Source organism: Macrobrachium nipponense, chromosome 2, assembly GCF_015104395.2.
Source record: "Macrobrachium nipponense isolate FS-2020 chromosome 2, ASM1510439v2, whole genome shotgun sequence".
Lineage (NCBI taxonomy): Eukaryota > Metazoa > Arthropoda > Malacostraca > Decapoda > Palaemonidae > Macrobrachium > Macrobrachium nipponense.
In genome coordinates this window covers 89,642,875-89,655,590 of record NC_087201.1, presented here as the reverse complement: position 1 = coordinate 89,655,590, position 12,716 = coordinate 89,642,875, and the positions used below count along the sequence as shown (strand labels likewise).

The window sequence follows — 12,716 nt, the reverse complement described above, 5'->3', positions numbered from 1 at the left end:
CTGAGTGTCCCATCAAGCGGTCCTGGAACTCTTGGAGAGCGAGGAACGCTGCCTTGAGTTCCAGTACATTGATGTGAAGTGCTTGTCGTTCTCGTCCCACACTCCTGAAGTCAGCAACTCCTCCAGGTGTGCGCCCCATCCCTCGGTCGAAGCGTCTGAGAACAGCTGCATGTCCGGGGGGGGAGTGCGCAGGGGCACTCCTCTTAAAGAGGTTCCTGTCGTCCACCACCAGGCTAGGTCCTGCCTCACCTCCTGTGTCAGTGACACTGGAAAGCTTGGGGAATCCGTCGCCTGTGACCAACTCTACCTTTAGTCTCCACTGAAGAGACCGCAGGTGAAGACGCCCGTAGAGGGACTAACTTCTCGAGTGACGACAGGTGTCCGATCACGACTTGCCATCGCTGAGCTACCTGTTCCTGCCGAGACAGGAACTGGTTGGCTGCCTCCCTGAATCTGCTGATCCGCGAGTCTGCAGGGAAGACTCGCCCTGCTACCGTGTCGATCAGCACTACCCAGGTACTTCATCCTCTGCTTGGGCTCGAGATCGGACTTTTCGAAGTTCACAACGATACCCCAGATCGCGACAGAAACTCGAGCAGTCGATCCCTGTCCTGTAGCAACTGCGAGAGGGAGCTCGCCAGGACTAAACCAATCGTCGAGATACCTCATCAGACGTATCCCGTGCGAATGGGCCCAAGCAGACACCAGAGTGAACACTCGCGTGAAACACCTGTGGGGCGGTTGAGAGACCGAAAGCAAAGTGCCTAACTGGTACACCGTCCCGTCGGAGGATGAAGCGGAGGTACTTTCTGGAGGACTGATGAATGGGTATTTGGAAATACGCATCCTTCAAGTCCACTGAAAGCATGAAATCGTTCTCCCTGATGGAGTCGAGCACTGAGCGTGCCGTCTCCATCGTGAACGGGTCTGGCGAACAAACCGGTTTCAGGGGAGAGAGATCTATCACCGGGCGCCAGCCTCCCGTAGACTTTTCCACCAGGAAGAGTCGACTGTAAAAGCCCGGTGACTGATCCGTGACGATTTCTACAGCTCTCTTGCTCAGCATGGTCTTGATCTCCTGTCTCAGTGCTACGTCCTTCGATGGACCCTGGAACGTACGACTGCTGTTGGACCGGGTTGGAGGTGAGGGGTGGCCGAGATTCGAAGGGTAATAGATATCCCTCCCGAAGGACATCTACAATCAGGTCTGGCGCCGTAGCGCTGCCAAAGTTGCCCAATGGCTGGCCAGGCACCCCCCCACTTCCGGCAGCAGGTGAGGGGGAACGCCGTCCCTAGCGTTTCCCCCCTTTCTTCGACTTCTTCCCAGAGCCTCCACGGGAGGAGGAGGGCTGGTTACGGCTCCCCTTGCCAGAAGTCGAAGAAGACAGAGTCATTCCCCGGGGCTTCGACGCAGCTACCGTCTTAGCCACCGAGGAAGCGCTAGCCGAGCTCTTAGACTTGGCCGCAGTCCGAGGCTGCCCAGAAGCCTTCGAGACTGCCTGGTGAACTAGCCGGTCACTGTCGTCAGTGCGCCGTCTGTCCACCGCAGCGTCCAACCATCTCTCCTGGGAAGAGAGACGTGGAACTCCGTAAGGGTCCGTTGCGAAGTCCCAACCAACGCCGCTTCACGCCCGGCCGCCCTGTGGAAACCCGAGTAAGGGACAGCGTCCCCTTCGGTGCTGCAGATCGTGCTAGAGGGAATGAGGAAACTGTCCTCTTTCCGATACCTCTGTGAACCACATAGCGGTTTTTTCTTCCCTTTCAGAGGGAAGAATCACCTTTGTATATATATGCTATCAAAGAACGCAGTAAAAGGCTATACTCTGTCTCTACAAAGGGAATTGGAGATAGCAGAAGAATTAAGATCTTTGGGATCTTTATATGATACCTCAATATGACAAGAGTAGGATATCATGTACTTCTAATGGGATCTTTTTTTGTGCCACAGATTCCATGTTCCGACAAGATGGAACTGCTCCTCATCAAACTTCTTTGAGAAATTTTTATGAGGGAATTCTTTGTTTCTCTTGGTCCTAAACGACCAAGAAGACAAGTGAATTTTTTGAGCATTGGAATCTCGCATCAGATTCTATGAGACTAGACAATGGGTCTTGTCAGCATAGTATGTCTGGCAAAAGAACTGAAACCCCCTATTCCTGATTCAATGATTTCAGATAGAGGTTTCGTTGTCCAGGCAGGGTACTTACGTTTTCATCTACAGTAGAATGGTTCAAACGTTTGCCTACAGAGTCTTTGGTATGCGATGACGCTCGAAATGCTTCCCAGAAGGTGTCAGAGGATACATAAAGAGCTAGAAATCAGGAGTCCTCCCCATTTTCAGCTCGGGAGTCTCCTTCGACTTCCAGGCTTCTTCCCTTCCTTTGGGCAAGGATAGGGAAGATTCTGTAACAAGAAACCCCTTCAACATGTAAGAAGAGATCTCGTGAGCAACGGAAGTATTCAAGAAGGACCCTCCTCGGAGGAAGGAACTTTGATCTTATCTCTCCGTACGGTTAGATATCCTATCGTCTACTGGATGTAGCTGATTACAATCACCTCCCCTTGCCGGAGAGACCAAAAGCTCAAAGTGAAAGAATTTCTTCCACCCTTCTCCAGTCTCCTGATAAACGATTGTGGATGTTCAGGACTTTCGGACAATGTAGCGCCAATCAGGCGCCAAAATACCAGAACAGGCGTAAAGATGCCAGAGGAAGACAGTCCAAATAAACACTGTCATTGTCTGATGAGGAGAAGGAGCGTGCCTCCAACCTGGCGCAGATGCGCTAGAGGCAAACAAATCGGAAAAAGTGTCCGATGTGGGCATCGCCAGTTTCCTCGAGACTCTTAACAAGCTCGAAGCTCCAGCAAGTGGGGAGAAGTCAGCCAGGCGCGAGGCCCCAGGCAGGCGCAAGGCACTAGCCAGGCGCAAGGCGCCAGGCAAGCAACATGCGCCAGCCAAGCGCGAGGCGTCAGACAGGCGCGAGGCGCCAGCCAGGCGCAAGCCAGGCTCTAGGCTTCACCCAGAAGAGATCAATTTCAAAGAAAGCCCTGGTCTTCTTTGGAACAGTGTGATCTCTAAAGCACTTCTTAAGTAACTTGATGATTCCTTCAAACAGCTGAGAATTAAAAGAGCTTGAAGTGTGAGCTTTTTTTTTAACAATTCTTGTTCTTTCCATAACAATAGTCGTGAGAGACATATTAGCTGTAATTTACGGGAGATGCAACTCTGTGTTGTCTTCTCTTTGCACGAAGGAGGTCAAGTTGACCTATGAGAGATCCTTCTCTCTTGGTTACGTGTCTACGGATACGTTGCTGGGATAGGGAGCCGACACTGATCCTTAACTAGTGAGTTAAAAATTTTTATTTGAACATAAGTATACTATTTCTTTGGTTATTGAAATGAGTTTGGGGATAGCTCTTTTCAAATTAAGCACAAACCCTCGTGTTAGGATCAGGTGATCGGGATCGGTGTGTGCTCCTTAATTATGCAGTAGGCATAGGTGTGGATAAGACCCCATTGAGCCAAATGCCCACTAGATTCTGTCAAGTAAGTGGATAAGACCCCATTGACAGATCTACAAGAACTCTTAGCCATAGGTCACATCCTCGCTGAGGCTCTTGAGACGAAGCAGACTACTAGCAATAGCTAGGAAGTCGACCCTTCGTCGAAACACATAGGAACCAAGGTTTTATTTATTTATTACCTACAACGTATGTTGTTTACCTGTCTAATCAGTAAATAGCTGTCTCTTGCCCTGCCACCAAGGGTGCCAATCAGCTAAGTATATATCTGACAGGTAAGTTGAATGTATGAAAATGAATTGTTATGATACAAATAAAGTTTCATACATACTTACCTGCAGATTATATACGATTATGCCCACCCAGCCTCCCCGCAGGAGACAGGAAGGAAGAGAAAATCTGTCCTTAGAAGGTAATAGTTCCTATTCCTGCCACCCAGCGGCAGGCCGGTAGATCACCTGACCTACCTACCTGTAGCGTGTGCCGCGAAATTCGAATTTCTATCGGGGACGACGGAGTCTATAGCTAAGTATATATCTGCCAGGTAAGTATGTATGAAACTTTATTGTATCATAACAATATTATTTTGATCATGCTTCATCCTATCACTTAGTTCTCTCAGCTTTCTATTTCCTCATCTTTTTAGTTGTTTCTTCTCTAGGTTCTGTTCATCATCCATTTGAACTGTCAACCTTTGTTGCTCTTCACTTAAAACTTTTGCTTCATCACTGAACCAAGGTTTGCTGTTACTTCTCTTATAACCTAACACCTCTGTTGCTATGTCCTTAATATTGCCCAGGATTTCTCTGAATCCATATCCATATTTTCAATACCAAATAATGCCGGAAATTTGCCTCATACCTTCACCTCATACTGTTGTTTAACTCTTTCATTTCTCAACTTATCTACATCAAACTTTATACTTCTCCTTTTTTCTTGATTGGCCTTTAACTTTATTTGAAACTGTATTTCAAACATGAAAATTTTATATAATTCTTTGTTGTACAACAAAGTAATGATTTCAGTGTTGATATGATGAGTATTATCGACTGGTGGTGATATTAAATTGTGAGTTGGTACTAGATTACTGATCATTATTAGTGTTGGAGCCTAGATATGCTTAACCAAGCATTTTGTAGCTTTTAAGAGGGTTCTTTTATATAGCAAGAAATGAAGCACCAAAGCCAGTGTTAATAATCGTTACCTTACATATATTTCCATATGAAATAAACTCTACAACTCATCAAAAAATGTAAATTTTAGCATGGTATTCCATAGTTTTTGAGTGTACAGTAGTACCTCGAGATACGAAAGGCTCAACTTACGAAAAATCCAAGTTACGAAAGCCAATACGAAAAATTTAACTGCTCTACATACGAAAAGTTTTCAAGATACGAAAGGTTTCTGAAAGTCCGAGATTCGCCCGGATAACAATTTTGAAAATTGCGCCGCACGCCGCCATCTTAGTACTAGTAGACTTGCCACCATCCTCCTGCTCTCCCATTGGTTCCTGATGCTAGTCACGGCCATGAAATCCTTCTCTCCTATTGGCCAGCGTCCCTCCCATCATGCATCTACTATGTATACGTGGTGGCGTGCTTTGGCCACTCGGTACCAGCATTGTTACAGTACGCACGCGGTATTCGTTTTCGGGATCGTCAATGTGTACGTTATTTAAAAAAAAAAGTGACCAAGATCTCTCACATGGGATAAGTGATCAAGGTCTCTCTCATGGGATAACTGGAAACTTTGCAAGGTTGGTAGAATATCCACTCCCTGCTGAACAGAGGGTGTAGACCAATCATTTACAACATGCATACCAGTACGTATAATCAAGGCACTTCAGTTTATGTTGAGGGTCAGCAGCCGAACATTCAGACCCCAATCAGTTGCAGAGAAAGCATTTGGTTGAACAGGGTTTTGATGGACACCAGGGCCAACAGAGTCATGAGGTGCAAAGAAAGAACAGAAAGTTGAAATTCTGTAAAAAAAAAAAAAAAAAAAAAAAAAAAAAAAAAAAAAAAAAAAAAAAAAAAAAAAAAAAAAAAAAAAAAAAAAAAAAAAAAAAAAAAAAAAAAACGGCAGAAATTAAAGCCGCTTTTCATAAAGTGCAATCATTTGTAGAAGACCCCCCGAAAAGGCTCACACAGGAATTGTGTACGTATATATTTTTTAAAGTGTACGTACGTACATATGTACAAAAGAAAAAAACGGCAGAAATTAAAGCCGCTTTCATAAAGTGCAATCATTTGTAGAAGACACAAAAAAGGCTCACACAGGAACATTGTGAAAAGTAGGCAGAAGCAATCTTCCTTGGATAGTTACGTATGTACGTAGCCTCACTCGAAAGGTAAGCTTCCACATTTTACGTACAGTATATTTCTTGTTACCATGTACACTAATATACACTTTATTTACAGGTTATATTTTGAATTTTATTGAATGGTCCAAATTGTTGTAGTATTTCATTGTTTATAGGTCAATTTAGCTTTATTATGAAATTTAATGGGGTGTTTTTGGAGGGCTTGGAACGGATTAGCCATTTTACATGTAAAATGTGGTCCAAGATACGAAAACCTCATGATACGAAAGGCGCCTCGGAACGGATTAATTTCGTATCTCGAGGTACTACTGTATATAAGGATGGCTTCATCCTCCAGGATCACACCAACTGGTCATAAAAACTAGGCCAAGAGTGAATATGGGGCTTCCTTCTAACACTACATCCTCCCTGGCCAACCAGTAGTTACAACAATCAAAGGTAAAGTATATTGCCTACCGTTGGAATGGCTGATCAGTCTTTCTTGAAACCTCCATTTTATTCTGTTTCACATAATTTCTCTCAGCGACACCACTGAAAAAAATATACGATAGTTAGATGTGGTGGAAATGAAGAAGCTCAAATGGATGAATGGAGTAACAAGAAGCAATAGGACAAGAATTGAACATCAGGATATTAGCAAGTCACTGAAGTGTCAAAAACCAGTCAAGATTAAGAGGGTTTGGACTTCTGATGAGGGAGGAGATGGTGAGCAATATGTTGCAAGAGATGATGAGCAACATATACTGGCAGAACGATCATGTAAATGGAAGTGCTAGGAACACAGAAGAGGAAGGTCTGAGATTAGATGAAATAAGACACAATGAAGAGATTGCATTTAAGAAGACATTAGAGGAAAGGAATAAATGAAAATAGGACACAAGACAGACACAACTGGAGAAGCCTCATTAAAAACCGTGATCTCAACTAAGGATTAAACTGAGAAGAAGTCTATTAGAAGTAGAACCAGTTTAGAGTAGTATATGATAGGTTAGCCTTGGTTATATGACTGAGTTGGTTTTTTTAAGCATTCATAATTTTCATTTTCTTTAATTTCAGGGAAGATGTGCGTGCCATGTTCTATCATGCATATGAAGGTTATATGACACATGCATATCCGTATGATGAATTACGACCATTGACTTGTGATGGTCATGATACATGGGGCAGGTAGGATGAATTACCCTTGTATGTTTATAACTTTACCATAATAGTTTTTTTCATTCAAAAATACAATACATTTTACATATATCTTATAATAAGCAGAGAAAGGTTACTATTTTAAATTGATTTGAAATATTGTTTGTAGAGCAGTCATTGAGAAAATGGGAATATATTCTGTGTTTTATTATTTTAAAGTGAAGTGTGTGTATGTGTGTGTGTGAGAGAGAGAGAGAAGAGAGAGAGAGAGAGAGAGAGAGAGAGAGAGAGAGAGAGAGAGAGAGAGAGAGAGAGAGAGAGAGAGAGATGGAAACATTAATGTATTCTTGGTGGATAAAGATTTAGCTCTTGCATCTTGCACTCTAATAATTGATTTAGTTTCAAATCAAACCATTACTTTATGATAGTATAAATCCTCAGTAGTACATACTTTAGGCAGAACTCATAGCATAAAACCTTCATTCTGGTGTGTCTAACACCTGCAATTATATTTGAAGGATATGAGGATAACAGTTGCATTTCTTCTCATGTGTGTTTTATGAATTATACATCATCTCACTTATGCCACTGTGCTTAGTAAAAGTTGAAAAATTAAGTATGAAATATCTTTGTAAGCCAGCACATTGTTCTGTAAATAATAACTGATACAGGCACCCTAGTAATCCTACTTTTCCTACTTTTTAGAGAAAACTCTTACTAAAACGTTTCAAAGGATGAATAAAAGTGTGATGAATGAGTGCAACAGATTAACCAAATTATTAGTGATGCTGTTTTCAGTTTATTTATAGGCTGCCATCTAATGTTATATGTGTGTGTAAACAATCACCAAAGCAAGTACGTACTATTTAGCGATGAAAGACATCTGGTGTCTTGACCAAAATGATCTTTCATTTCATTGAACGATTTGTTGTTGTCCTAAACTGATGTATAAGCCTGGTACCAGTTCTTTAGTATCCTTATCACTTTCAGTGGTATACCATAGTGTTCTGCCACTCTCCTTCTTGAGCAAACATGAAACGGTCAATCTTTACGCTGCGATTTTGTGGTACACACAGCAATTACAAAGCCTTGAAAGATTCAGAAAAGAGAGCTATAGAAGAAAAATAAAGGAATGAAGTAAAACAAAAAGAGGAAAAGCAGCTAAAACTCAAGAGGAAACAAGGAGGCAGACCTACAGAAAAAAACAAAAATTACAGACAGATGAGACTGAAGCATCAAGAAAACTTCTGAATGAAGCCAATCAGAGATTGAAGACTGCTTGGACAGTCAAGAACATTGGTACTGCAGAAGTAACTGCTGGTCAGGCTCTTTTAGAGTCTGGGAGTGTAAAGTTGGGGAATCATCTGCTGAACTGAAGAAAATTGAGAAAAGCTTGAGTGATAGTGACTGATGAAATATTTGAGTACAATGGACCCCCCCGTATTTGTGTTCTCGAGATTCGCGGACTCATGTACAGGAATCATCAACACGTCTTTCCCAAATAATAACACGGCTTGTGGGCAAAAAGCCTTTCCGCTTCACTACTGTATCTGATTGATTGATTGAGTGTAGAAAGGCTTATTTCACTGAAAATCGACCTTCTGAGACTGCTGGACATATGCCCTGCTGTTCTCTGAAGAAAGCCTCTCTCTCAGGGGAGATACTTGATAGCCTTCAACCGTGAAGAGACAGGGATTTTACTGACTGGTAGAACCTTTCTGCATGCGGCTGACACAGGAGATGCTGCCAAGGGGGAATTTCCCTCGGAACCTCCGACAACAACGACAGCAGATCTGGAAACCATTCTGCCTGAGGCCACAGAGGGAAAAACAAAGACTTCCTCAGACCCTGCAAACTCATCAGCCTGTTCAGAGCTTGATGGATCAACAAAACGGAGTGAAGGCATACACCTCCAGGTTGTCCCAGGGGTGTTGGAACACGTCCTCCGCTAACGCTAAAGGATCTGGAACCACTGAACAGAATATCTCCAGTTTCCTGTTGAACCGAGTCGCAAAAAGGTCCAGCATAGGTCTCCCCCAAACCTGGAAGAGCTTGTCTGTAACTACTTGATGAAGGGACCACTCTGTGCCTAGGATCTGATCCCAATGACTGAGTTTGTCAGCGACCACATTTCATTTGCCTGGGATATACCTGGCTGAGAGCTCTACCGAATTGCCGACCACCCACTGGCGAACCTCGACGGTCAAGGCATGAAGTTGACGTGAAACCAGGCCTCCCTGCTTGTTCACATAGGCGACCACCGTGGTGATGTCCGACATGAGAACGACAGAATGACCCTCTACCTTCTCCCGAAAGTCCTTCAGACCCAAGAAGGCTGCCTTCAACTCCAAGATGTTGATATGCTGCTGTTTGTTTTCCAAACTCCAAACACCTGAGGCAATGAGGCCGCCTAAATGAGCCCCCCAACCTGCGTGGGAGGCGTCTGAAAACAGAAGGAAGTCTGGTGGGAGAGAACGCAGAGAGACACCCTTCAAAAGATTTTGGTTGTCCAACCATGAACGAAGGTCTTCTCTCACTTCCAGAGACAGTGGAACCTTTAACAGGGGTGAGTCCCCTGCCAGAGACCAGAATTCCCCCAGTCTCCATTGTACAGACCGAAGATGAAGACACCCATGAGGTACCAGCTTCTCCAGGGAAGACAAATCTCCCAAAAGAACCCGCCACTGATGAGCTGACTGATGTGGTTCCGAGAGGAAGTTGCGTGCCACCACTCACAACTTCTCCAACCTCTGATCTGACGGGAAAACTTTTGCAACTGCCGTATCGATGACCATGCTCAGGTAGAGAATCCTTTGACTGGGTACAAGGGTTGACTTTTTGTGGTTGACCATGATGCCCAATTCCAGACAAAAGCGAAGCAGACGATCTCTCTCCTGCAGCAGCTTTTCCCTGGAACCTGCTAAGACCAACCAATCATCGAGGTACCTGAGCAAATGGATCCCCTGAGCATGGGCCTAACTTGATACGAGAGAGATAAGACCCTTGTGAACACTTGAGGGGCTGTGGTCAGCCCAAAGCACAGGACTTTGAACTCAAAGACCTTGTCTCCGAGAGAGAAGTGAAGGAACTTTCTGGACGTTGGATGAATAGGAATCTGGAAGTATGCGTCCCTCAAGTCTATCAACAGCATGAAGTAGCATTCGAAACAGCTGCCAACACTGAATGCGGGGTCTCCATCTTGAACTTTGTCTTCCTGATGAAGTGATTCAAGGTGGATAAGTCGATCACAGGTCTCCAACCTCCCAACGCCTTAGGCACCAAGATGTGTCTGTAAAACCCCGGAGACGGATGTATCACTTCCTCTATCGCATCCTTGTCCAGCATCTTCTGCACTTCTTCCCGAAGAGGCAAGAGCTTCAGAGATACGTCCTCCTGAGCTGCGGCTTGTCCGAGAGAGGAGGAGAGAAGTCGAATGGCAGTAAGTACCCCACCCGAAGGACATCTACCACCCACTTCTCCGCCCCATAACTCAGCCACTTGGCCCAATGGCCTGCCAGGCACCCCCCCTCCCCCCTCGTCTCCGAGGATGAGACTCCGACTTAGACAAAGCCTGGTGCACCAATCTGTCCTTGGTGTCAGCCTGGCACCGGTCTATCACATCCTCCAGCTCGGTCCAAGGGAACAAAAATTGAGACTCTAACAGATCCCCATTCCTCAATGCCAGCAAGGACTTAGGGTCAACTGATCTTTCCATCCTGGATAAAGCCGAATCTCTTCTAATCAGGAGAAGGTTAGCCAATAAACACTCAAGTGAGCCATATACAAAAACGCCTTGCCTTTGGACTGCAACAAACTGGCAAGAGAGGACGCACTCACCAACCCTTCTGGGGACCTGTCAGAAGCTATTTTGGCAATGACCACAGATCAGAAGTCCAGCCAAGAAACTGTCTGCAACATGGAGGCTGCTGTAGATTCCAATGCTGAGGCATCTTGTGGAGACAACGATGGAGCTACCGACCTCACCTGCTCCAAAGTCAATCCCGGTTTCAGGCGAATAACGTCCGGGTTAAGATGACGTGACATCAAAAAAGCAGAGTTCGTAGCATAGTACTTCCTATGCCTCGTGAGAGGTGGGGTTAGCAGCTTGGCAGAGCCCTTAGAGTGAAGCGAACCGTCCCAATCTGAAATTGAGGCGTAACCTTATGCAAGATTGATTAGACGTGCCCCAACAAGGGAAGTTAAAATGAAGACTTGGGATCCTGCGTAGCTCCCAGCCAGGCTTCCAAGCAGGAAGGAGTGTAACATGACTGAGCCTGAGTCCTACTCTCCAAATTGTTGAAACCATGAATGAGATCAACAACTTCTGAAAAGGAAGACAAAAACTCTTGCGTGCCTCCCTCCTTCTGCTCTGGCAACGGAGACCGACGGCGAGAAGGGTGTGCAGGTTCATTTAAAATGCCTTCCTCGTTCAAATTAATGGAAGAACCAGCAGCCAAACAGCCCGAAACACCAGCAGCCAAACAGCCCGAAACACCAACTAATCTGTCTGGGCTGGATCCAAGCGCTGACTCCCGCAACAAACCAACCACAACACCAGGAACATCACCAGATGACTCCTTAACATGGCCACGAACGGGCATGGGTGTGTCAGGTGTACGAACGTGAGCTGGAGAGGAACCTCGAACACTCGAAAACAAATGAGAATCCCTCAGATTCAAGCTCATGGAAGTACCAGGGAGAGGGGCAGGCAAAGACTCCTGCTGCACCAACTCAGCGCTCATAACCTTCGATCCCTTGACAGGCGCCTTGAGAACCTTACGGTGACGAATAGGCCCTGGAGATGGAGAAGTGGGAGTGCCTGCAACATGTGCACGAATGGGGGAGGTTGCAACACGCTTGCGACTCGATGCAGAGGACGAAGCAGCCACTGCAGAGCGCACAGGAGGAGATACACTTACGCTTTCCGAAACACCAACACTCAGGAACACGGGCGTGCTGCTCCTCACTCGCAGGCAAAGGAAAAGCAAAGTCCTTAGCCTTCCAACGCTTAATACGCCGACGTGGCGGAGATGGGGGAGAAGGAGAGGAAGACAGCACTGGCTGCTTACGCAATCTCTTCGCAGGAGGCGGGGCCGATGCATCACATTTGCTTCCAGTCCTCCCAGCCAACATACCTTCCAAAACAGAGTCCAATCTCTTAAGAGCTGCCTGGCATAAAGCCTCAGATGGCTCTTCAAGAGAAGGCTTCGACGACATGGAAGGCAGAGATGACGTCACGGCAGCGAACGATGACGACACAGGTGAGTGAGGCAGTGCAGAGGAGACGACTGGGAATGACGTTATCGATGGAAGTGACATCATGAGTGGCGATGACACCACTGCTTCCCCTCGATCCGAATGGGAAGCAGACGCCACTGGCAGAGGGATACAAAATGACTGACCCAGTGACGTCACTAGTGGGGCTGACGCCACGGCTTCTCTCTGACTCAAAGAAGCGGCAACTGTCACTAGCGGAGCAATACAAAATGCTTGACCTCGGCTACCAACGAAGATGAGGCTAGGAGGAGGGAGGAGGACCTGGACAGCATGAGGAGGGGGTTAGCGAGCATCCATGAAATGCGTCAACAAACCCTCCAAGGATGGAGAACCCAGTAGGCCCATCGACTTCCACAGCGCCGCCATCTTGGACGCCTCCGACTCTGCAATAAAAGACAATGATGAAAAAAGCCTCCTCCCTCTCGGGAATCAAACTAATTCCTAAAGAAGAAGGGGC

General features: G+C 45.7%; 1 protein-coding gene and 1 long non-coding RNA gene across 3 annotated transcripts in view; one reads left to right on the top strand and one right to left on the bottom strand.

Moving 5' to 3' along the window:
- The window catches only part of LOC135220768 (ER degradation-enhancing alpha-mannosidase-like protein 2), a 104,164-nt gene that overhangs the window by 22,793 nt on the left and 68,655 nt on the right, over positions 1-12,716 (top strand). For both annotated transcript variants that reach the window (XM_064258223.1, XM_064258224.1), the window contains one exon: positions 6,902-7,012. In XM_064258223.1, coding sequence (XP_064114293.1) covers positions 6,902-7,012 — 111 coding nt within the window. The remainder of the gene's footprint in view (positions 1-6,901; positions 7,013-12,716) is intronic.
- LOC135220769 (uncharacterized) overlaps positions 1-12,716 on the bottom strand; it is a 116,399-nt gene that overhangs the window by 36,030 nt on the left and 67,653 nt on the right. Inside the window, exon 2 of the long non-coding RNA XR_010315795.1 lies at positions 6,302-6,376. This is a non-coding gene — a long non-coding RNA (uncharacterized LOC135220769). The remainder of the gene's footprint in view (positions 1-6,301; positions 6,377-12,716) is intronic.